The following is a 22422-nucleotide window of genomic DNA, read 5'->3' on the forward strand; positions in this document are numbered from 1 at the left end:
ATGTGCCGAATCGATTTGGCTGTCAGCCGTCCGACGCTCGCAACGAATCAGGATCGTAATATCGCTGGTAAAAATGTCAGGAAGACGATTCCTCTTTTTGACAAACGATAGACACTCGGCTTCCGAGTGTATCAAGGTTAATCTGACCTCGCGATTTTTCTTCCAACGAAGTTACTCGCGACTTTCATACCGTGAAAAAGGATCGATTCGAACCTATCCTTTTGCTCGAACACTTTCCCTCGTTTTTTTTTTTCTTGGCCATTTTTTCCCTTCCTATCGATTAGCGATTAATTCGATATTTACAGTTTATTAGCTACGTTCTTGCATCTCGTTATCTGATACTCGTTCTGGCTCTCGATAACAGGATTTTATAAGCGTGCATTGCAGGCCATGTGCTATTTAACATTTTAATGCTAGCCGAGCTAAGGCACGGGATGCTTCTAGCTGCCCCGGGCAGCCTAGAGATTTTAATCTCGCCGTTGTAATAAGAAATAAAACCGAGCCGCCTAGTGGACTCGCTAAATACCAGCCGGCAGCCGCGTTGTTGAAACGTTCGTGCGCGTCACGCGATCCAGAATGCGAAACAGAAAGAATCTGGACGCAATTAGAGGGCTTAACCTCCGAGCCGCAGACGTCGAATTATCGAGCTTAATCATTCCAACGCTCGAGATTTATATCCACCGCGTCGGAAACGACCCGCTGCGTTTACATACTCGACCGAGTTAAACGCTCACCGCTATCCAACACACGTTATGTGTGTATTGCAGCGTGTTGAGCAAACGTATCGTTACGTATTGCGAAAAGAAAAAAATGTTCTATCGTCGAGATAACGTAGTTAGGTTAGTGTATCACGAGAAGAAAAGAACCGTTACCTAATCCTACAACCGAGAAAAAAGAGGGATGAGAGTTGGGCAAAGTTGATTAAACCAACCAGTTGGCCGATGTTCAACGTAAGTACTTACTTCTTTAACTTCTGGCAAACCGATACTCCGTGTCTCTTTAACGGTCGAGAATTAAAAGCCGATTCTGTGATACAATCGTACAACTTTTTTAGGTTCGTATCTTCTACTTCTTAATCTTGTATTATTTTCCTTTTTTTTTCCTTGCAAATCGTTAAGACAAATGGGAGAGTAACTTTTGGTTAAACCGTTCGATAAAGAAAACCAATGTATTCGTCTGGTTTAATACCTTGTTTTAGTAAGGAATTTGAATTTCAAGCAACAGATCCTTCGTATCGATTAATTGCAATCAAGCAGCACTCGCATGCATTCAACAAAGCTAGAAACTATAGCGCTAAATCAAAATGGCCGACTTAACTGCAGTCGAGCATTTCGCGATATCATTGTTCACTTACCTGGCATGTTTCGGGCCAAGACTGGGATCGTACATAGAACTGGCCGATATATCTTCATCGGGGATTTCGCCATTCTCCATGCCCAGTGCCGCGGTACATTGTCCTGAAAGGATTCGAAACGGCGTTAGTCAGAACTCAATATCTATTCGCGCGCGCTTTGTCAACTATGGGCCGCTTTATATTAAGCAGAGTGGGGTTGGATTGGTCGTGCGCAAAATTAAACGTTAATGAATGAGAAACGGGTGGCAATTTTCAGGTTGAAACTCTGCATAAACTAGACTTGGACGAACAATCACGAGAAAATACGCTTTTCCACGGGTCGAGCGCGCATTTAACGTATTTTGTTATTTAGCTAGCTAATTAAAACTTGACTGATGACAAACAAACTGTTTTCAATCGTCGCATTGATTTTAATAGATCGCCCGTATAATTTGTTTTATACGCTCGAATTTACACCGGGAATTTCGAATTCATTTGGAAAATGCCACGTTACCGCAAAATACATGTACGTACAGTTTGCAGTGGCATGGTTACGGGTCCGTGTGAAAATTCTCCAACGAAATCCACGGGAACAGAAGTCGCAACCGGCGTGTGACTTCGTTGTGCGCACACAAGGAACCCAATCGGCGTTCACGGGCAAACTGCGATCGAACTTCCTTCCTCGTTCCCTTCCCCGTAAAAGTTTGCCAGTTGACCACGATAAACGAAAGGAACGAAAATACTAGCGGCGATAAAACAAAACCATAACCTGACACAAATATCTTGCACCATTCTAATTTCATATTTATCGATTGAAGCTATCCTTTCTTTAAAAAGATTCAATCTTTTCTTTGCTCTCTGTTCGAGTAAAAATTACGTGACTTTATCAGGTAAACGTTTGGCGGACAAATGATAGCATGTACGAGAGATCGTACAACTATGCGAAGATAACCAACTGTAATAAATTGTTCAATACATAGTGACGTAGCACGAGACAGCCTATATCGTGCCGGTTCACTTAAGCCACAGTAAACTGCTGTTACGTTGGAAAGTTTCAAAACTGCAGCGGACGTGGGATTGGCTAGCATCCTGAGAGATCCAACACGCTAGCAATGATTTTTGCCAAGCAGCGTTATAACGGACGAAAATTTGCTTTTATTCATTTTATTTAAAAATTTAAAAATTTAAAAATTTGATTTAATTTATTTAAAAATACAATGTTCTATAGTATCGAATAGTGTGATATGTTTGTTTCGTTTTAATTGGTACTTGAATGTTTCGAAGTTTCGAATTTTCGTAAAGATATTGAACTGGAAATAGCCGCGAAGCTTATGATTTTTCGAATAGAGGATATTGCAACGACGATAAAATAAACATAGCCGACTATGTTTAGAAGAAAGTTGTTGCTCAGGAAAATGACTTAACGAACGATGAAGTTGCAAAATGTGGGTCGCTGGAAAGTCGCAATCGCGCAACTTGAGTTGATATTCTACCAACTGCGATTGTCATGCGTACCAGTAATACAGTTAGTTTCTGTTCATGTTGGTGACTCGGTGTTACTACGACGAAACTTCGTCTTGGCTTCTTACTTCTCCAAATTCTACAAACTCGCCTGCATCACCGTTCTGTTTTGTATGTATATATATTGTCTTATACATACAAACAGAATAGACTGGTTTTCCGACTTTGCGCACGAATCACAGTTTCGTGTAAGACGTTGCTGAGCGAACTTGTTTTCCTTAAAACGTAGTACATCGAGCGAGTTCTCGCTTGTTGCGCTAATACGCTTTATCTCTGTACGTCAGAAAATTTTGATTTTACGATTGAAACGATTAATTCGTGTTATGATTAGGATTATGAAAATCGATTTTCAGAGTTCCATCTTGAAAATAAGAGCTATGCTGGTCGATTCTGTAAATTACAATGCATAGAATAACGCGAATCACGAAAATCATGCTTTTCAATTCTCCTTGGAATTCGAAATTATTTGTCATCTTCCAATGCTAGATAAATTTACGAAAATAAGATCTCTTTTTCGGGAAAGTCGAACGTTGGCTTTGCGAAAAACGGAGTTATAAACACCAGTTCCAATTTGGATATTCCCCTGGTTATTAGTTTAGAATAGAAAAATTCAATTCTGTTAACTATACGATAATTAGATGAAAAAAATTCCAAATTTTTATATTATAACTTACGCATTCTGCGAATCTACCTTCGATATTCAAATATTACCGCGCGCGGGTAAAATTTTGCTTAATATCGATGATTTCGATATCATTTCTTACAAAGTTAACTGCGTATTATGTTCCGCAGAATGATAAAACAAACGGAATAGTAAAATCGAGAACGTTCTATGAATAGATCTCGGTGAACGATTAAATTGTGCCTAAGCAGGAACGCAAGTCGATATGGCGAAGCAGTTAACAGGAGTACGTGACTGATTCACCGAGCTCTGTTTAGGACAATTTCCAGGGAGATTGTTTGCAGTTCCTCACGTTCAACAATCATTTCCAAAACACAATCAGAACGAACTCCTTTCGATAAACGCTCAACATCGACCAGGCACAATAAACCAACAGTTCTCGCTAGCGTACCCTGTTAACTTAAAATCCCACGCCGAACTAATAATTGCTTTTACGTTAATTTGAATTCACCTCTCGTCGGATCCAGTTCTCCCCTTGAAACTATTCACTATCAGCTACATAGACAAATCCATTGACAAATCGACGATCCCGAAATTACGTTTAAATCCAAAACTTTTAACGAAACTTTCGCTCTACCGAAATAATAGCAACGAGTCGTTTCTCACAGGAAAAGGTAGCTACGCCGGTATTGAACGAAAATTAAAACGTTTGGAAGAAAAGATAATGAAAACTACGCGGTAAATTAACTTCATGGGAGTAACGTATACTTCACAGAGGGGAAGTTGCCCGACGAGGCGCATCGACGAGCACACGCGTTGGAAACTCTAAGTACACTGACATAATTGCTCACTGGAATAAAACATTTGCCGTGCGACACGCTCGCCCATTGTTCCCCGGCTTGCCAATATGCATGCCCGTCTACGCCGTGCAAACTGTACTTTGTCAGATAGGCACGGCCTAGTTCTCTTTGCAATTCAATCCTTAGAACTGTCGCCATCCTGGCGTCAGTGTAACTTCGATCGTGCTTTCCAGAATACCGACTGCGCCTCTTTATGCAGCATCCATTACTGGGGCAAACTGCGCCACTAGATGAGCCGTGCTGTAATTATCGAACTCGCGGCAAACAGACCGACTGTGTAGTTCGCGGTTCCACGAACCTCGCGCAGGTGCTCTCTTGGCCAAAAATTGCACGGAACTTGCGGATCTGACAGACTCGTTGCGAAAGCATTCGAACTGGAGAAGGTTTGCAACGATCTGTCAGTGGCATAAACGTACAGAGGAAGATACGGGTATTTGTGTATATATATTCTTGGCGTAGTTTGAAACACGTATGTTCATTGTTCTTACGATCACAATTTCGCGTACCTAATGGTTTGTACAAATGGTTGTTTGGAGAAAGATCTTAATTAATAGGAATATTAGTTGATCTATAGATGTCTGATATTCTAAGCAACTGTCATTTGCAACTGACACGTGTTTCTGTTCGTTTCCGTAAGGCTGAGGAAGGAAAATAGCTCTGTGCTTTGCTACATAACCACCAATTAGACTTGGTTACACGGCTGACGGATTCCTTCTGAAACCTAGTATCCGAGGTTAGGTAAGTAATTACGCAAATAATATTAATTAATTGTAAAAAGAACAGAGACAAAGGGATCGATTGATGCGATAAAATTATAATAAAACTATTACTAGTGATTAATTTTCTAATATTGAATAGCGTCATTCAAGATTCATTTCAAACCCGATCGTTCTTTATACTTCCTATTTACGAGTAGATTCGTTATATTCTTAGCGGACAATACAATTTATTATCGCAGTACAATTCAGATTATTTTCGTTTGATGGTTAGTCGAACAAAGAGGAATCCTGAACTACGAAGCTCGTAACAGAATCGCAACTGTATCATGCGCATGTATCTCAAGAAAACGTGTCTGCTTCTAGACAATAATACGAGGAGAATAATATCTTGCTTGTCGGTTGATAATCTTCTTTGGCAGAAAATTCAACGGGAAAGGATTGTTTCTATTTCGAACGTACACGGAAGGCCAAGCACCGAAACGTTCGTTCATAATTCACGTTTCGTTTGAATTAAACTGCCAATCCTTAAACGGGCTCATTGTTCATCGTTGTTCAAGCGTATTAATTAAACTAGTTGGCGGAAAAACGAGTGCCCGATTCAATAAAATAAATTCGACGCGACGCATGGAGCGATGAAATACAACCGGTTACCGTTTTCGCGTACCAGAAAAGCGCTAATCAATTTGCAATTTGAAAGATCGTCCCTTGACGCCATTTTTCTTCCCGAGCCGTTTTATAATATGGCCTATTGACTCATGAATACCGAAACCCATCGATCGGCAGCCGGCTCTGCGCGTTGCCTTGATTATATTTGGCGTTAATTAAATCCATCTGAAAAGGGAACCAACTAGTTTTCTCTGCCTTCGATGCAAATAACCTGGCTAATTGAAATACAAAAATCTCAAGAGTGAGGAAAGAAAGGGAGGTCGGATCGATTTTTCTTCGATACGTAAACTGATAGAACAAAAGAGAAGAAAAGGCATAAAGGAGGAGACAATTCACAGGTATTATGAATGATATATAATTACTACGGAAAGTATCTGTACACCGTTATATTTATCGTAGTATTTACGTATCGCTAGGAGAATTTTCTACTAGGTACAAAAATAAAATGTAGAACCTGATGAAGAAACATTTCATTGGAAAATACCGGTGTGCGCAAATATTGTTTGTAGCCACTGTACTTTCTTCGTTGATGATAATTAATATGTACAAACACATCACGGGTAAGTGATACGCAATAAGAGACATTGGATGCGTATAGCACGAGCGAATGAATCGGCACAATGCCGTATGCCGTATGCCTGCTCGCCTGCGTCTGAGCAGTTATTAGATAGTATTGTTAATTCATCGTGCCGTTGACATTTCATTTGCGGTCGTACAATAGAAACTGAGTGCGTAGTTTCATAGCGGCCGACTTCCTGGCCTCGGAGAAAAATAATGAATATTAATCTTTCTGAATAACGACGGGGTTCATTCTGAACAGTTCTAGACATCGCACGTATGTATACGTAATTTGAGGGTAGAATTGTTTACCTGAAGATTTATTCAGATATCTCCATTTACGTTCTCACGTATTTTACCGTCATTTCTAATTTTCTCGACACAAGCACGTTGCAATTTGATGGTAATGTATCGTAAATGTAAATTAAAAAATCAAAAAAGTTCATCGCGAATGAGACGCCAGAACAGCAAATTCTCATGGAAAACGGAGCGTTTTGCGCGACATTTTCGAGGGATGATAAAAAGTGACGTGACACGACGTTTGAAAAAACGAGCCATACGCGAAAATAAGAAACACGACGATCGCAGTTAACGAATAAACGGTGCGCTAACATCGCATGGTATGGAAAACGTTCCTCGTTCCTCTTTACAAATTCATCTCGCGGACTCCATAACGCGCGGTTACAGCCGCGTATGTACACGTGTAATTTTCCTCCAATTTCCAGGCTGAATGCCGGGAAAATATGCTAAATCAATAAAATTTTCGTGCGGTCCGTGTCGCATCCAAGAATCGCATTCGACTACGTACATATCTCGTTGGCGCGTGCAACACGCCGTAGTAATTGTATATTACCTTGGCCAAAGTGGCACTCGCTTCCGGCTTGCTTCCATCTCGTTGCTGCCAATGCGCATAGTAGAAAAATTTAAATTTTACAGCCCGACTTTCGGGGAAACTGTATCTCTCTCTCTCTTTCTCTCTCATGTTTGTACTCGTTCTATCTCTGTCGTATCGTATCAAGGGAAAAGAAATCCGTGCAGAATCCCTGGAGGCGCTGCATGTCGCGTAGCTTACCCCTCATCCCCACTTTAACCTCGCCGCATAGTGTGTTTTCCCGTGTGTGTATACGCGCGAGAACAAAGGGGGAAAAAAATTCCAGAATAATTTTTCTCCGCTTTAGCATCCGGCGATATTACGCTGGAAGACAACGGGAAAGAGAAAACTAAGGTAAATTCATTTTCGTGGAATAGTCGCCGCACAAATGGAACAATATTTTTCCTTCGTTTCACCTTCTCCTCCTTTATCTGGCGAAATGACCCGCGCGAACCATGAGTTAGACGACACCGGGTATACGTTTTCCACGACAGACTACAGCCACGGACGTGGGCTGTTGACCGTGTCCCATTCGTGTGAGAATCTTCTCCTTTCCAGCCAGTCGAAATCGCTTTAACGACGGTCATCGTGGCCACACCTGCTACTGAACTACGGCTCAACCAGTGAATTATAGAAGCTTCTAACCCCCCGTGATATCAAGTATTTTTTACGCTCTTATGAACCGGGCATGATTGTATGTGTCTGATGACGTTTATTGGATGAGGATATTTATGTAATCATATTACCGAAAAGAATGAATGAGACGTCTCTCGTATTACGAGGAGCTACTTAGGAATTGATATTCGAATTGACATGGACATTTTCTATTGTTACGGTCATTGCAGAAGAGATAGAATTTATTCATAGAAGAATTTAAAAGTGTTTTTAAATTATCACTTTCTATATTGATTTCTGTTTTATGAAATATGTAACCCATATGTAATCCATTTCTCCTGAGAATGGAACACTTTATAAGTTACATTATTTCATTAAATTATCTTTCGGAACCACAGTTGCAGATTTCAATTCTTTACTGATACATGCTACTAAATAGAATTATATTAAACGATGAAAATTCATTTCTAGAAAAAAGAAAGTGATACTAATTTTTACGATCAAATAGGAAGCTATTATTCATGTCAAAAATAAAATATTGATCATTTTCAATGCAATATATACTTGACAGATCAAAATTACTATAGTAAAGCAGTATTTGACAGAAATAACATCCTGAATGAACTGCCTTACTAAAAACGAAACATAATTTATGTTATAAGAACATGTTGAACTTTTGACCTACCCAAGTCGAAGCAGCGACACCGTGGAAGGGACAGCAGGAGGAAAACGCCGATCAGAAGTCCTCGTAAAGGACCCAGATCCCGCTTGGGTTCGAGAACTGGCATATTGCTGGTGACCTGAGCCATCGGCGAGCCGACAACCTGCTCCTCCTCATCACTAACTGTCGACGATTCTGACCGCATCGGTCATCGAGCACGTTCCTGGCATCGTGATGGCCGAAAGGTGGTGAGTGTTCTCGCCGATAACCTGCGCATAGTATAATCCCTGTTAATCCTCTGCAGACGCCACAGAAACGTCACTGACAAACGTTTCAAACCTGTTGGTAATATAAGTCGACGTATTGACATTAATACGATTTATATCTCTGTAAAAGTCTTCGAATTCAAATTATTGTAGTAGCTGACGTTAAAACCGTATAAAGAGATAAACGATTAGTTAATAAACGGATTAAGATATTCTTTCAAAGACAATGTTTCATATTTGTATTTTACCGATGAAACCGGTGGTTGAATTTATCATAAGGTGATTCGAGCACAATGGAACGACAGTGGAATTCGACTAGGTATCCTCCGATGTTACAGAGGACAATCGAAACTCTTTGAAACAGGTACAATTCGACCTGACATTCGGTCTTCCAGAACTTGATCGTTTCTCTTTGAAATCGGTAGAACTGCGAAGCTCCCGCTTCAATTCACATTGCCTATGTGAAGTAGCAAATGCAACCATAATCTCACCGCAACGAAATTTGATTCGACTCTGTTTAACTAAATGAAACTTAAACGTGTTTAAATCTTAAAAAGATTATGTATCGATTCACAGTTCTAAATTCTACGATAATTTCTTGACATAGATCTACCGGCATATCATTGAAACGGGCAGCCACAGTAGAATAGTACCGCATTAGGTCAGACGCGAAAACAATAGATTTGAGTCTCGCTTAACGCTTTTGGATTATAACAGGAATATTTTTTCTAATCTTTTGAAATATCTGCCAAATGATTTATCGATGAAGGTATCAAACATATTTCAATCGAATCTTATTGTATCGGATGTGATTCAATCGAATCTTATCGGCATTGAATAAGATCCAATCGAGTCTGTATGGAATGGAATCCAATCATGCTCTATTCGCATTAAATCAGGCCCTACGAGTTGCCATCGTGTCGGATAAGGTTCTATAGGTCCCCTATCTGCACGAATGAGGATCGGACGGGTCGTTGTGTGCCATATAAAGCTCGACCGACTTCTACATCATTGGATTCAATTAAATGTCATGTTGTTAAATAGCATTAATAGCATTCGTTTGCGCTTGGTCAAATCATACGCTTTGTAATTATTGTTAATTGAAAGAGGAAATCGTAGTTAGCTTTACCGTACATTCCAACCAATCAATGATCGATTTATCTAATAATAAATGAACAAATAAAGTTGATATTTACATAGAAATGTTTTTCTTTTTGAGAATTTATTTCACGTTATTTGGATTTAAAGTCAATTTCACATAATATATTTTTATCGTAACTTTGAGAAAAATGATTCCACAGTCGTATTCGCTAAAAAAACGTGGAATATTATTCACGCTTCGAGATTGCTTTTATTTCAAGGATATTGAACTTTTCACCCCGATGTAGGTCAGAGCCAGCTTTAAAATCGTGTACAAGAAATCTTACAAAGTATACGTAGACACAGAATCACGCGTGTCCCGCATGAATAATTCATTAATGTAACTTCGTCGGCTATAAAATTTTAATTGCGCCTTCGTTATTAATGAACACGATCGTTCCTGGAGAAAACGTTAAGAGACCGTGTAATGGCAATTGCTTTACACGAACGCGCAGCTTACACAACTCACGCGTGTAGACGATGATGGACGACAACCGGCGTTGCAAATGCGCTTCGCGTTGCTACATTAACGTCTGACATATCTCGCGGACATCCTAACGTCGGTTTGCTTGTACGGCGTCCAAACAAAAATTTCGCATCACGAATGTACACATTTACATTCATTTGATTTATCAGATATGAAAGGATGTATACATCCCAGTTTATTTGATTTATCAAATATACAAACGAATTTAATCCGTGTACATACTAACATTCTTTCATACTTTAGAAATGTTGGATTACATTATAGATAGACCTGACATGTAGAATATGAAAGGCGAGAAATATTATATTTGAATAATAATATAATGTGATTTAGATACATTGTATGCTCGGAAAAACACTGGTATACGTATTTCCTACGACTATTTATTCTCACATTCGCACATTCTCTCTTTCTCTGTATTTCCCTATGTGATTCATTCGACGTGGCCATTCCTAAGAGATCTATGATCTCAAGCATTCAGTTACAACACTATTTTTTCACACCTTTAGCCTTCGAAGCTGAATGCTCTTGATTAACGCGGCTATCGCTTTGATCTACTCTTGAATCCGTCGAAAAGAGCACGTAGAAATTATCCCGCAATACGAGTTAATATACGAAGTTTCAGGAAAGTTTGTCTATTCAAAAAGAAAAGTTATTTGTTCGATGGGAAAGTCCGTATGTGTTACGTTCTTTCAAGAATGTATGCGCGAGATTTTTCAAAGGACTGCTTTATGATTCAGGTATGTTTAAAAAATTAGAGAATTTTGTGTGAGTCGTGCGAAATTTTATTATCGATAAATGTAGGTTTATACGTTTGATTTTATATTTAATGAATGGCAACGTAATTGCGATCGAATCATTCCTGTAGTACAATGTTCCATTATAAAATATTAATCGAAAGATCAAAACGAAAGACTCTGTCATTTACCGAATTCAATTGCCGTCAGCATCCGTTAGGCGTACACTTCTGTCGTTTAACTTCGTCTACGACCTTTTCCCCTATGCTATAGATTTGTGCACCAAGCGTCCCTGGGATTCGTTTGAAACTCCTAGTTATTCCGACCGCGTCGTCCTATGTAGGAAGTTCCCGGACCGTGTACAACTATGTACGTATGTAGTCCGAGTGGGTAGAACGGTTGTACGAGCGAAAGGAAGGCCGCGCTCTAAACAATCCGGCTATAGTCTGGAAGGGCTAGAAATAATTAGTAGCGGTACAACTTTAATCTGGCAACATTATAGTGGTATTAAAACGGCATGTGATGTATTAAGCCTGTATTTACGCAACACGGATTTGCCTAGCGCTAATTGAATGCGCCTTAACTTTTGGATATTCACGATGTAAGTAGAAACTGTGCGTCAGTGACAGACACGTGAGCAAAGCCTTCAATGAAACTAGGAAATAATAATATCAGAACTAGTAATTAAATTTTAGTTATTGTAGTTACATTTCTAGGAGTTAAATTACCGCATTGGTTTAATCAGTAGTGTTGTAAATATGTCAGATTATTTCATAAGTGGTGCATTTTTTGAGGATTCAATTCAAAACGATAAACAATGAAACGTGACAATGAAAAATGAATATAAAATAGAGAAATAACAAATAATTGGGGAAAGTAAGGGAAATATATCGCTGATTAATATTAGAGCTCTTGGAAACAGAAGTATGAAACTTGTTCTAAAAAAATGAATATAGAATGAGTAAAGGTAAGAAAAATAATTCAATAGATTATTAAAATTACAAGGTATGCAGCACGTTGTAGATTTATAAAACAAGAAAAAATCATAATTATCGATTTGGTTTACTCTGCTAGTTCTAGACATAATTACCGAAAGATAGCTATTTGATTTAATTTACGTATCAAAAAGAAATTCCACGTGGAACACATAAATTAGTACAATAATAATTTTATTTCAATCATCCGAAGCAACTCGGAAAAGAAATAAGACCAAATTTCTGCTTTTACCGTTTATACGATACAGGCGAAATGGGAAAAGTCGGCGCAATTTATCTGATATAAATATATGATGGCAAAGTTCAATATCACACGAGCGGGGAAGAACACGTCTTTGTTTTCCGTGTAACATTTCAAGGATGCGAGGCCAACCCCGTATACTATCTGATATATAGCTATAGAATACGAAGAGGCTCGTAAAGCCGTCAGAAACAAGTGTTACGTCCTGTATTGAGGTTGTAAGATATGGTGGTATGCATGTACCCGAAACCTATAATGGAACTTCGAGATCGGACGCTTTGAATAGCCGATCACGTGGCCACGCGTTTAGAATTAGGTTGTACGTTCTCCCCATTTCCGACGAAAGTGATTTGTTGTCGGTAGGTTGAGATCAGGCAAAACCAACGGAAAATATAGAGCGACGAAACTCGTTCGATTAAAGCACGAAAAAAAATAAAAGGCAAAAAATATTATCGAGAGATCATTCAGTTGATATTCTTCGCTTCCCTTTACTCTCACTCTAATTGTTCGCAACTATCGATCGTTAGCCAATAACGAGCGTGGAAAAGATCGAATTACACGCAACCGTAAACCGTGCGTTGTTAGAGTGACACAACATTGCGATAGTTCGTTGAACTGTGACACCGTTGTTGTTAAACGACACCGCGAAAAACTGCTCGTTTTTTTTGAAAAATTTCCTCTTTGCGAGCTGAAATGATCTCTCGATTACATTTTGCAAATCCCTTTATACACAACGGTGGAATATTTAGATGCCAAGGTCGTCAATTTTTTAATTCGATAGCCAAGGAATTTCCGAGCTGAGTTAACAAGGTTTGCTCTCCTTATTTTACTTGAATTTTTCGACGTTTGAAGTCTGAGTTCGCGATCTATAATGAATTCTCTTGACTTTGGCTTATAGACGTTTGTGTATATTTCACTTCTCATAACGTTTTAGTTGGATTCTGGAAGGCGATCCAACGACGATTTGAAAACCAGGATAAATTCGCTTTTCTCATTCTTTATTTTCCACGATTGTGTATTTGAATTTTAAAGACGTTGGGATCCGACGTTGCAACCTGTAACAATGTCCTGTCTTGAGCTCTCAGCTTTTCATTTTCCTTTTCCTTTAATAGTAACTCATTTAAATTCTAAAATCCTTTAACCAGAAAGTTCTCTCTTTCTCTCTCTCTTTCTCTCTCTCTTTCTCTCTCTCTGTCTGGTGTGCGTTACGAGTTTCTATTTTGAGTAAATCATGTAAATTAATTCTAAGAACGATTAAATGATTCAAAGGCAGGTAATTTATCACAGACCAAAAACGCAGTGTATTAAATTACAAGTTGGTATAAGTTTTCTGTTAATGCGCTATCGCAATAAATTTTAAATAAACAACGTCGCATTGAATACCCTATTACTCACCTACGCTTTGTACCATTGTATCGTGCGATAAATGGAGAAATACCAACTATGGGAAAAAGCTAAGGAAAGGTGAAACGCTGATGTAAAATAAAACTGGGTCAACATCGTTATCTGGCGAAGAATCGAATTCATTAGACGCCCTATCTAATAAACGTTAAAAATAAACGTCGTTTCCGGTCACTCCGGTACACTCAAATTTCTATTGAATTATACTCCGAGAAGTCTGAATTGCCTTTAGAATAACATAACCGAATCTACTTCCTGGTACAACATGGCGTAGCTCTATGAGAATCGTCGGATTGTGAACAATTTCTCGAGCAATTCACCTAACAAGTACTCTTTGCGAGCAACCATTTGTGAATATCAAAAAACTTCCTTCCCCGACCTCTGGAACGCTAGGTTTTACCTACAAGTAAGGAACCTGTTTAATTTTAATTTAATTCCGCACACAAGACTCGTCGTCTAACCCGACGGATCTCCGACGCATTCGCAAAAAGCCGTTTTCAATGTTTCAGCGGATCGTTAGGCACTTAAATTGCCCATTTAAACGGAAGAAGGGCATTTTCAAAGAAAGAAATTCAGTCGCGCGAACTTCCACCATATTCCACGCTTTGATATCCTACTTCTAATATCCTTAACGTTTCGAATAACATCGAATCGCATTCGTGGTACGAATTTTCTTTCCATCTCGACAAAGATACGTTATACCAGTAAGAAAACTTAGTTTCAATTATAACTTGAACTTCGATTCTTCAATAAAAATAATTAAGTGCAAAGGTAAATCATGTATCAGGCTTGATAAAAGTATAGATCGTGACTCTGGTTTGATAGAATTTCATTTAAGAATTTATACCATGAAGATGATCTTAAACGTGAAAATTAATTAATAAAGTCTTCGTGGGTCGTATTTTATTCACTTATCTATACACTCTAATACCAAAAATATAGAATCATCTGTATAAATCATGAAATATACTTTCTTCGTGCCACATATAATATTTCGATGTGTCGCACTCGACACAGTATTACAGCAGTGAATGCCACTGATTTAAATATAAGATAAATTACGGAAAAATCGTAAAGCGGACTCTCAGTTCCGAAATCGTCGATCAAATTCCAATTTGTCCATCGATTCATTCGATCTAGCTGTTATAAACTCGGATCGAAAACAAGGTGCGCAAACACGATAAAGAAAAGAAAGGGGACAGAAACGATATCGGTGAATAGGTTCCACAGAGTGGACCCAAACTAGAGTGATGCCTGTTGTAGCTTTTGTGTCGGTTCGATAGCCCGTGCAAGGCAAACAAGCCTACGGGACACGAAACAGGCTCTACGATGCGGAAGCGAGCCCGGCTTCCGTCCAATGGACTTTCCTTCTTCCGTTCACGGCATGTCGAGCACCGTCATTACGTCGTATGCAGACGAGCCGACGTTCCTAGCCTTACCGCGGGATGAAGCCAGACAAGACAGAAGAGAAACAGACTAAGGATACGCGAGGGGGTCGAGCCGAACGAAAGGATTTTCGGATGCAAATTTTATTCCGTTTCCTTCTTCGCGATCCCACTCCTCTTTCCCCCAACTGCTCATTCCTTTCCATTCGTCCAACCAGTCAGCCTTTCTCCCTGGCCTTTTTTTGTCTTCCTTTCCAACTTGCCAGTTTCTTTAACCGATCTTCTATCCGACGATCCCGCGGGATCCTTTACGCGTCGTCAACCAACTAGACAGAATTATCGCAGACGGTTTTTCGCGAACCACCGCGACGCCGGTTTACCAACTTCCGACCGAGTTTTGCGAATCGTGCAACGGTCCCGTCCCGGGAACCATGTTTCCTCGTGGAAAGGGAAAAACACGATACAAGCGACAGAGTTAATGAATTCTGACAGGTTGCCAGCTACCGTTCGACCTCCTGGGACAACCAAGCCCCGCCGACACCTTCGTTCAAGAAAGATTTTCAGCTAGCCGTCGCGACCTGTCGAGAGAATGCTCCAACAAAATAACGCAGTCTGGCCGAGACAATCGGCGAATGCGGCAAAGTAGATGCAATTGGAAACAAGATCGTCACGTAAGGTATTTAGTATTTCATTTTCGTTTCTTTTTTCGTCAAACGTCACGATGATGGGACAGAGAAATTTTGGAGGAAATTGATCAATTCGATGAGATGGTTTTGCGTTGCACATTTTGCCTCTATGAAAATATTTCAATACAATTCAGAATTTTTAAATTTCACGAAAGGACTGTATATACTTGCTATGTTAGCGAAGGTAACAGTATTTCAATTAGAATACGTCTCTTATTTATAACGCTTATTTATTCGCTGTGAATAGTTGTTTATCAGAAACAGTGGAATAATTTTCGTTCTCCAAGGATAACTTTCTAACTCTGTACGGCCGTAAGCCTAATACATTTAATAAAATTCAAGGTTGATATACCTATTAAAGTTCCGGACAACACTGGAGAAGAGATGGTAAAAACGTAAAACTCGTTATTTTTTTTTTACGTCGGCTAATGTATCACGGATTACTTGAGGGGGAGGAAAAGGTGGAAAGAGAAGAACGGTGAGTAAGCCTCCCTGGGGGCTGGAAGAAAACGTGTTACAGGGAGAAAAGTGCAGGAAACTATAAAGTCTTCTAAGTCGATCGTCGTTAAGCAAGGATTTACCGATTCTTCGAACAGGATAACATCTATGTAGGTAGTTCCCGAGCATTGTTAGATACACCTTAGGTCCAACCGTTTCTTTTTTCGTGAACGGATCCAGCTTGCCTTCGAGAGATCAATCGATAACGCGTGCCTCGTCTCGATTACGCCGTATTCGAGCTTCAGGATTCCGTTTGAATTGCGACTCGATCGTTTCTCCTTTAACCTTCTTCTGCCGTGCTCACCTCGCTACCTTCGAATAATCGCGTCTCTTTCCTTCGAACGGCCGGAGGATTCGAGAAAACACGGTTATTCGATCGGGAGAACACCGTGACACTTTGTCGCCCGGTAAAGATCTCTGTCGGATCTAGAACTTGACGTCCGCGCACTGCTCACGTGAAATTTTCATGAGACAAGAACGTTCGCGTTTCGTCGGTCTGAGATTCGTTTAAGGCGATTACGCGCTTCACCGTGGCCAAGAAGTAAGAAAATCTTTTACTCGATGGGTAAATAGCAATAGATGTTTCTGACAGAGAAGAAAATGATCTGACGATTCTTATTTCTTTTTCTCTTACAAAAATGTAGTTTACGTACTTGGTTGTTTATCTGATTGATGTTTATTCAGATTGTTAGAAAACGATTGAAATGGAAACGTATTTGCAGCCTATGGGAAGCTTAACGATGTTGTTCAGAATTATTCTACATCGTGTTTCTATAAAAATTTGCAGTTCAAAGTTTCTATAAAAAGCTCGAACATAGAGAATTAATCGGTGTTACGCGTCAATTCTGTACATAAGTACATATAATATAGAAGTAAATATTTTATACGAGACTTTCAGTCGATAGAAAGCTCCATGGTTTCTAAATTATAAATTATCTACAATGTAAAATATCGTTAAATTTGGTCTTTTTTTTTGAAAGAAAGTTATTCAATATAAAAAGCACAAGTTGGTAATATTAAAATGCGATCGATCTTTACTGTTGATTCTCTCTCTCTCTCTCTCGCTCGCTCTCGCTCTCTCTCATGTATTTTGATCGTTGCATATTCGACAGGAACGCTGTCGCTGCGGCGTTCTTCCATTTTCGATTTATTTCAGCTTACCGAATCGAAGAACCGATAAAGCAACATGCATTCAACGGAAAATATACGGAACGTTGACCAAAGTGCAACGTTTATCGTCTGCTCAGGAAAAATTGTAAAGTTTCCGACGGTCCTTTCGATTTCAATACAGAGTACCGCGTGGCTCGTCTTGGCCCTCGAAAAATCGAAATCGATTTCACGGAACGGCGCAAAAATTCTACACCATTTCAACTGTACGTATAATGGACAAGGAGTCGACGTTGAAGAGCCTTCGATAGCGAGTAGAATTTTTCTAAAATCGAGCGATTCCCTTAGCATAGAACGCCAACGAACACAAACGTCGAATCGTAGAATCTCGACGAGGTCTGACTAATGCCCAACCTGCTCCACTGAAATTCTGATAAAACCTGTTTGTCGATATCTTTCCAAGAAATCTGCGATTCCTTCTCAATCTTTCGACAAGTTTTAATTTCCTCCATTGTCGTTCGTGTTTTAATTAAAAGGATCAAAGATCGAATCTTAAGTGTAAGTGATTGCAAACGACAAAACGAGCTCTTTTCCCTCGTTTTCGCATCAAGTGATAGGAAGACAGGGGACGATGCACGAATGATGACGATACTTTACCGGCTCGTTATTCCTTCTCCGAGTGCAGCGCTGTTATTAAAGCGACTTAATTTATATTTTTCATTAGTCGGGAAAGCAGATATCTGTGTTAAAGCTTTACTTAATTAAATTGCTATACAAACGACACCGTCGTGGATGGGTGTCTCGCATTGAAATGACCCGAGTAGAAGGGTAAAGAACGAAGTGGGGCGAGAGAAATAGAGGTCGGCGTTAATATTCACGGGGAAACGACGTTTTGAAGGCGGAAACGCCGGGTAACATTCTAAAGGAAAAGGGATCGAATTAACGAGCGGAGCTTCGACGTAGCGGAACTGCCACCGACAAAGTGAAATTTTAATTATATTTCGAAAAATAGGACGTCGTGGAAAGAATTTCTGGAAGTCGAATTCGAATTCGAATTCGAATTCTGCACGTGATGCGACGATCGTGCCAGACATTTCGGAATCTCGATTCGCGCCGGAAGACGAGTATCAGTAGAACTCGAACATTTCGAGGACTTTTAAACGCGTTAATGACCAGCATTCACTCTGTACGGCTGGACACGTTGGATTTCCGCCAATCAGCGCAGCAATTAGCGGAATTCACAGAACGTGCTTACTCGGCAATCGGGTAAAACCATCGGACGGCTAAACGGCAGATTTTCGGTCTTAATAAATGTACTGGTCAAAATAAAAGCGATCGCTCGACGAGAAATATTTCGAACTCTCGTGAAATTTCCGCCTACGTATTAAATAACGAGAAATAACGTGGAGTTCGTTTTTAAAATCCCCGATCGAATTCATGCAGAGCAAACGATCGCCGAATTGGGACTACTCGAAAATTTCAATACTTTTTTATCTTTTTAGCAAAATTAGCGTTTTTTTTATAGTGACAGAGGTTATTAGGAATCAAAGCGTTATTCACATGCATGTTAAGAATTTGAATGCACCTGTACACCCGAATGTACAAACGAACACCGGAATATTTTTCCATGAAACATACTCTGGCATAATACATTATCTATATAGATTAAATAATTATAACGTATACATAATCTTCCAGATTTACGTTCAGTAATAATTGGAACAGGCGAGAACAATCTACCACTTACCATTGTAATTGAAAAATTGAAATTTCCGCACGTGTTTCTAATTTTTTGATGATACCAAAAAATCTTAAATTCCTTGATATATTCAGTCCGCGAAAATGGCACGTAAACGCAAAGAGAAAAACGCTATTCATATTTAAAAATGCTTATCAAAACGAAACGCTCCACCACTTGAAACAGCGAATCAAAGAGAAATACGATCGAAACGTATCCTCACACTGAGTCGATCGAATAAAGAGCTGACGCGTTTACAACGAGCCGAGCGCACCGAAACGAATTCAATAACTAAATATAATCTCCATAAATCCTGGAATCCGTCGAATCCACGATTTCTCGTAAATTTTCCACAGCATTTTGGAGAGGAGGGTGGAATGTCGGTTGTATGAAAATCAGGCGACGGTATTTATCATAGCTGCGCGGGGTGATGGCGTATCGCATAAAACGGACGCGCCCCGCCGAAAGAACGAATCACGCGAACTCGATACACCGGAGGCGAAAAGCGGTCGCGACCGACCGATTAATTTCCGTTCGACTAACGCAATAATCGACGCCGGCCAGGTTTCCGCGATCGACGCCCGATGTCCTGTATGATATACAGGTATGTCGTGGCAATGTTAAGCCCAACGCGACTCTCATCGTGCTACTACGACGTCCGTATGGACCTGTGTAAGCACACGATCAAATACGACATTCGACCAATGCGACCAACACGTGTTCGAATCGTGTCAATGACTGACTGCAGGGCGATGCTCGCTTTTGACCTGTATTCGAATTTTCAAGAGACTTTCTTTTATGTAACTGCGATACTTTGGCGTGATTTTTTGCTTTAAGTTAATGAAAACAAACGGTTTATGATAAACGAGCCGGACCAAGCACTTGTTTTAATAGACGAATAAATATTAATATTAATTAACCCTTGGACCGTAAACGTTTTTACGGTGTTCATAAAGTGTAAAAACGTGGGTCTTTCATGTCCGATGCATTTTTCAGTAGTTGGTACTTACAAACTAACTAACAAACGTTCTAAATTAAAATTACCGTAAAACTTTTGCCAAATAACTTTTTTTACGCAGGGGAAGAGAAAGATTTTTTATCTGCCACCTTGTGATGAACTCAACCTGATCAAGATAGAACACGGGATACCCACGTTTACAATTTAAGTGTTAAGAGAATTAGAGTAAGTATAAGATATAATTCATTTCATTTATTTTATTTTCATCTCATTCGTTTCATTTTATTTCAATGTCCTCTTGATTAACACATCCAATACGAGAGACGAATGAACATACGCGCCATTGGGATTTCTTCTTTTCTTACGGATAACGCGTGGACGAATGAACATATGTTACAGAAAAATCGATTTTCGCCATCAGGAACCCCTTTGATTTTGTGCGACGCATTGCATGTGTTAATTTAAAATCAGTAAAGGTATTTCGTTGATAACTTGTTAATTAAAAATAGATTGAAATAATACTGGTAGGATTGATAATATAAGATTTGCACGTATATATGTATTTATATTTTACACGAGTTACACGAATTTACAATTGTACTTGCGTACCATACAGATATGGAGGAAAACTGTGGGTGTATTTTCTCAAAATAAAAACGTTTTATTTTATCTGTCAGCTGAAACTGACATTTGAGTTTTCGACACGATGCTCTCTTACGCAACTTCAACAGATTAGATCATCGACTATTTGTTTAAAAGCAGACGATTGTATTTTAGATGAAGTAACTGAACCACAGTTCTAACAAACAAATAATTACCTTAAAACTAAAAATACAAGACGCACGCGCTATATCTTTCGCGAATTTTTAACTTTTGAATGTAACTATTTGAAATCATCTTTGAGTATGGAGAAATTTAAATAAATTCTGACTTGCATATTCTCAATAGTATTGCATATTATTGGGTGCCATTTAGCTTGATATTCACGCAACGTAGTGATATAGGTACAGGCAATGCAATTTCTACATCCTATCTCTGTCACAAATTAATGTTACACGATCGAATTTGTGTTTTGGATGAGAAGGGAGTAATTCCGATTATCGGATGATGGTTGGATTATTAAATCACGAATCGCAGTACGGTTGGCGTACCCTTAGTTAGATTTATAACCTCTGGTTTACACGCTTGTTAGATTTCAACTCATTCCTGCCATTGCATTTCTACGACTTTTACAGTAATTTCGAAGATTTAACGTTTAACATTGGTTAATGGTCAGGGTGACATTAGGATGTGACTTTGCGATCGATTTTGGCGTTATGTGAGCTTTAGGATCAGTGGACAATGGTTGGTATTCGAGTAGGGGGTAAAGTAGACTTGATATTTTGGGAGGTGATTTATGACCTTATCTAGGTCGCCGCACGCTCAAGGAACCCTTATTAGCGTTGGAGACTTGACACATACTTTGAAAGCCAACAGCCAATGAAACTTTCTCCAAGTTCCGACAGTGTAATTTAATAACGTATAAAATGTTGAATTTAACTGTTTATCAATGAACAATTCTCTTTCGCAATGATGAAAGCGAGCTAGTAAACAGAAAATACACAATGTGTAATAATGCTAAACTACAAATTATCAAATATTTAACATTAAAGTGACTTTATATTAATTGCGTGAATATAGTATAAGAAAAATAACCGCATCAAATGGTATGGCTAAACACGATGCACATTGTTCGATCGACACGCATTGACTGACCTTTCCTTCTCCTATCGCATCAACTTCGTTGTATGAAAAAACATCTATGTGTCTCACAGGCACTTTGACATCCTTCTTTAACAATGTGTCGGTGTATAGTCCAACAAAAAATAAAATTCAAAGGCATCGTACAATGCACCGTGCTTTTCTACGTAGCTTCTATTGTGTTAAACGTTGCTGATAATTTGAATTTTGATAGTTCGTTGTAAAACGAGAGGGATGAGTAAATACAAGACGTTATCTGATATGGAAGTTGATACTGTTTCTGAATGGGTAACGTCGGCTTGCAATTTGCTAAGCACGGTTGCTGTTATTCGATGTAGTACAAAATTCAATAGTCCGATTTAACATGGTAGAAACGAGGTTTGAATTTTATCTAGGATCATGACGAAATTCACTTACGTTGTACTATTTGTTTGGTCAACCGGTTAACAGTGTTTCGCTGTTTTACATGTTAGACCTTCGACCAGAAAATAAATAATTCTTTTAAAACAATTCACCGATTGATTGAAAAATCACGAATCATAATAATTACGTTCGAATATCTTCCATATATAACACACTTGCTGTAATTAACTTCCACTCCATTTAAACCTTTGTGC

The 22422-nt window shown here is 39.1% G+C and overlaps 1 protein-coding gene across 8 annotated transcripts in view; it reads right to left on the reverse strand.

Annotated features, from left to right (window-relative positions):
* Positions 1-22422, reverse strand: part of LOC117233208 (discoidin domain-containing receptor 2-like) — a 221480-nt gene that overhangs the window by 103388 nt on the left and 95670 nt on the right. For 6 of the 8 annotated variants that reach the window (XM_033493292.1, XM_033493291.1, XM_033493287.1 and 3 more), the window contains 2 exons: positions 8451-8695; positions 1355-1457 (listed from right to left, as the gene is read on the reverse strand). In XM_033493292.1, the coding sequence (XP_033349183.1) occupies positions 1355-1457; positions 8451-8631 (284 nt within the window). In that variant the 5' untranslated portion in view covers positions 8632-8695. Of the gene's footprint in view, positions 1-1354; positions 1458-3987; positions 4270-8450; positions 8696-22422 lie in introns of those variants that run through there. The other 2 variants (XM_033493294.1, XM_033493295.1) reach the window with 2 other exon arrangements.

This window comes from Bombus vosnesenskii, unplaced genomic scaffold, assembly GCF_011952255.1.
Source record: "Bombus vosnesenskii isolate JDL3184/JDL3185 unplaced genomic scaffold, Bvos_JDL3184-5_v1.1 scf7180000013295, whole genome shotgun sequence".
Lineage (NCBI taxonomy): Eukaryota > Metazoa > Arthropoda > Insecta > Hymenoptera > Apidae > Bombus > Bombus vosnesenskii.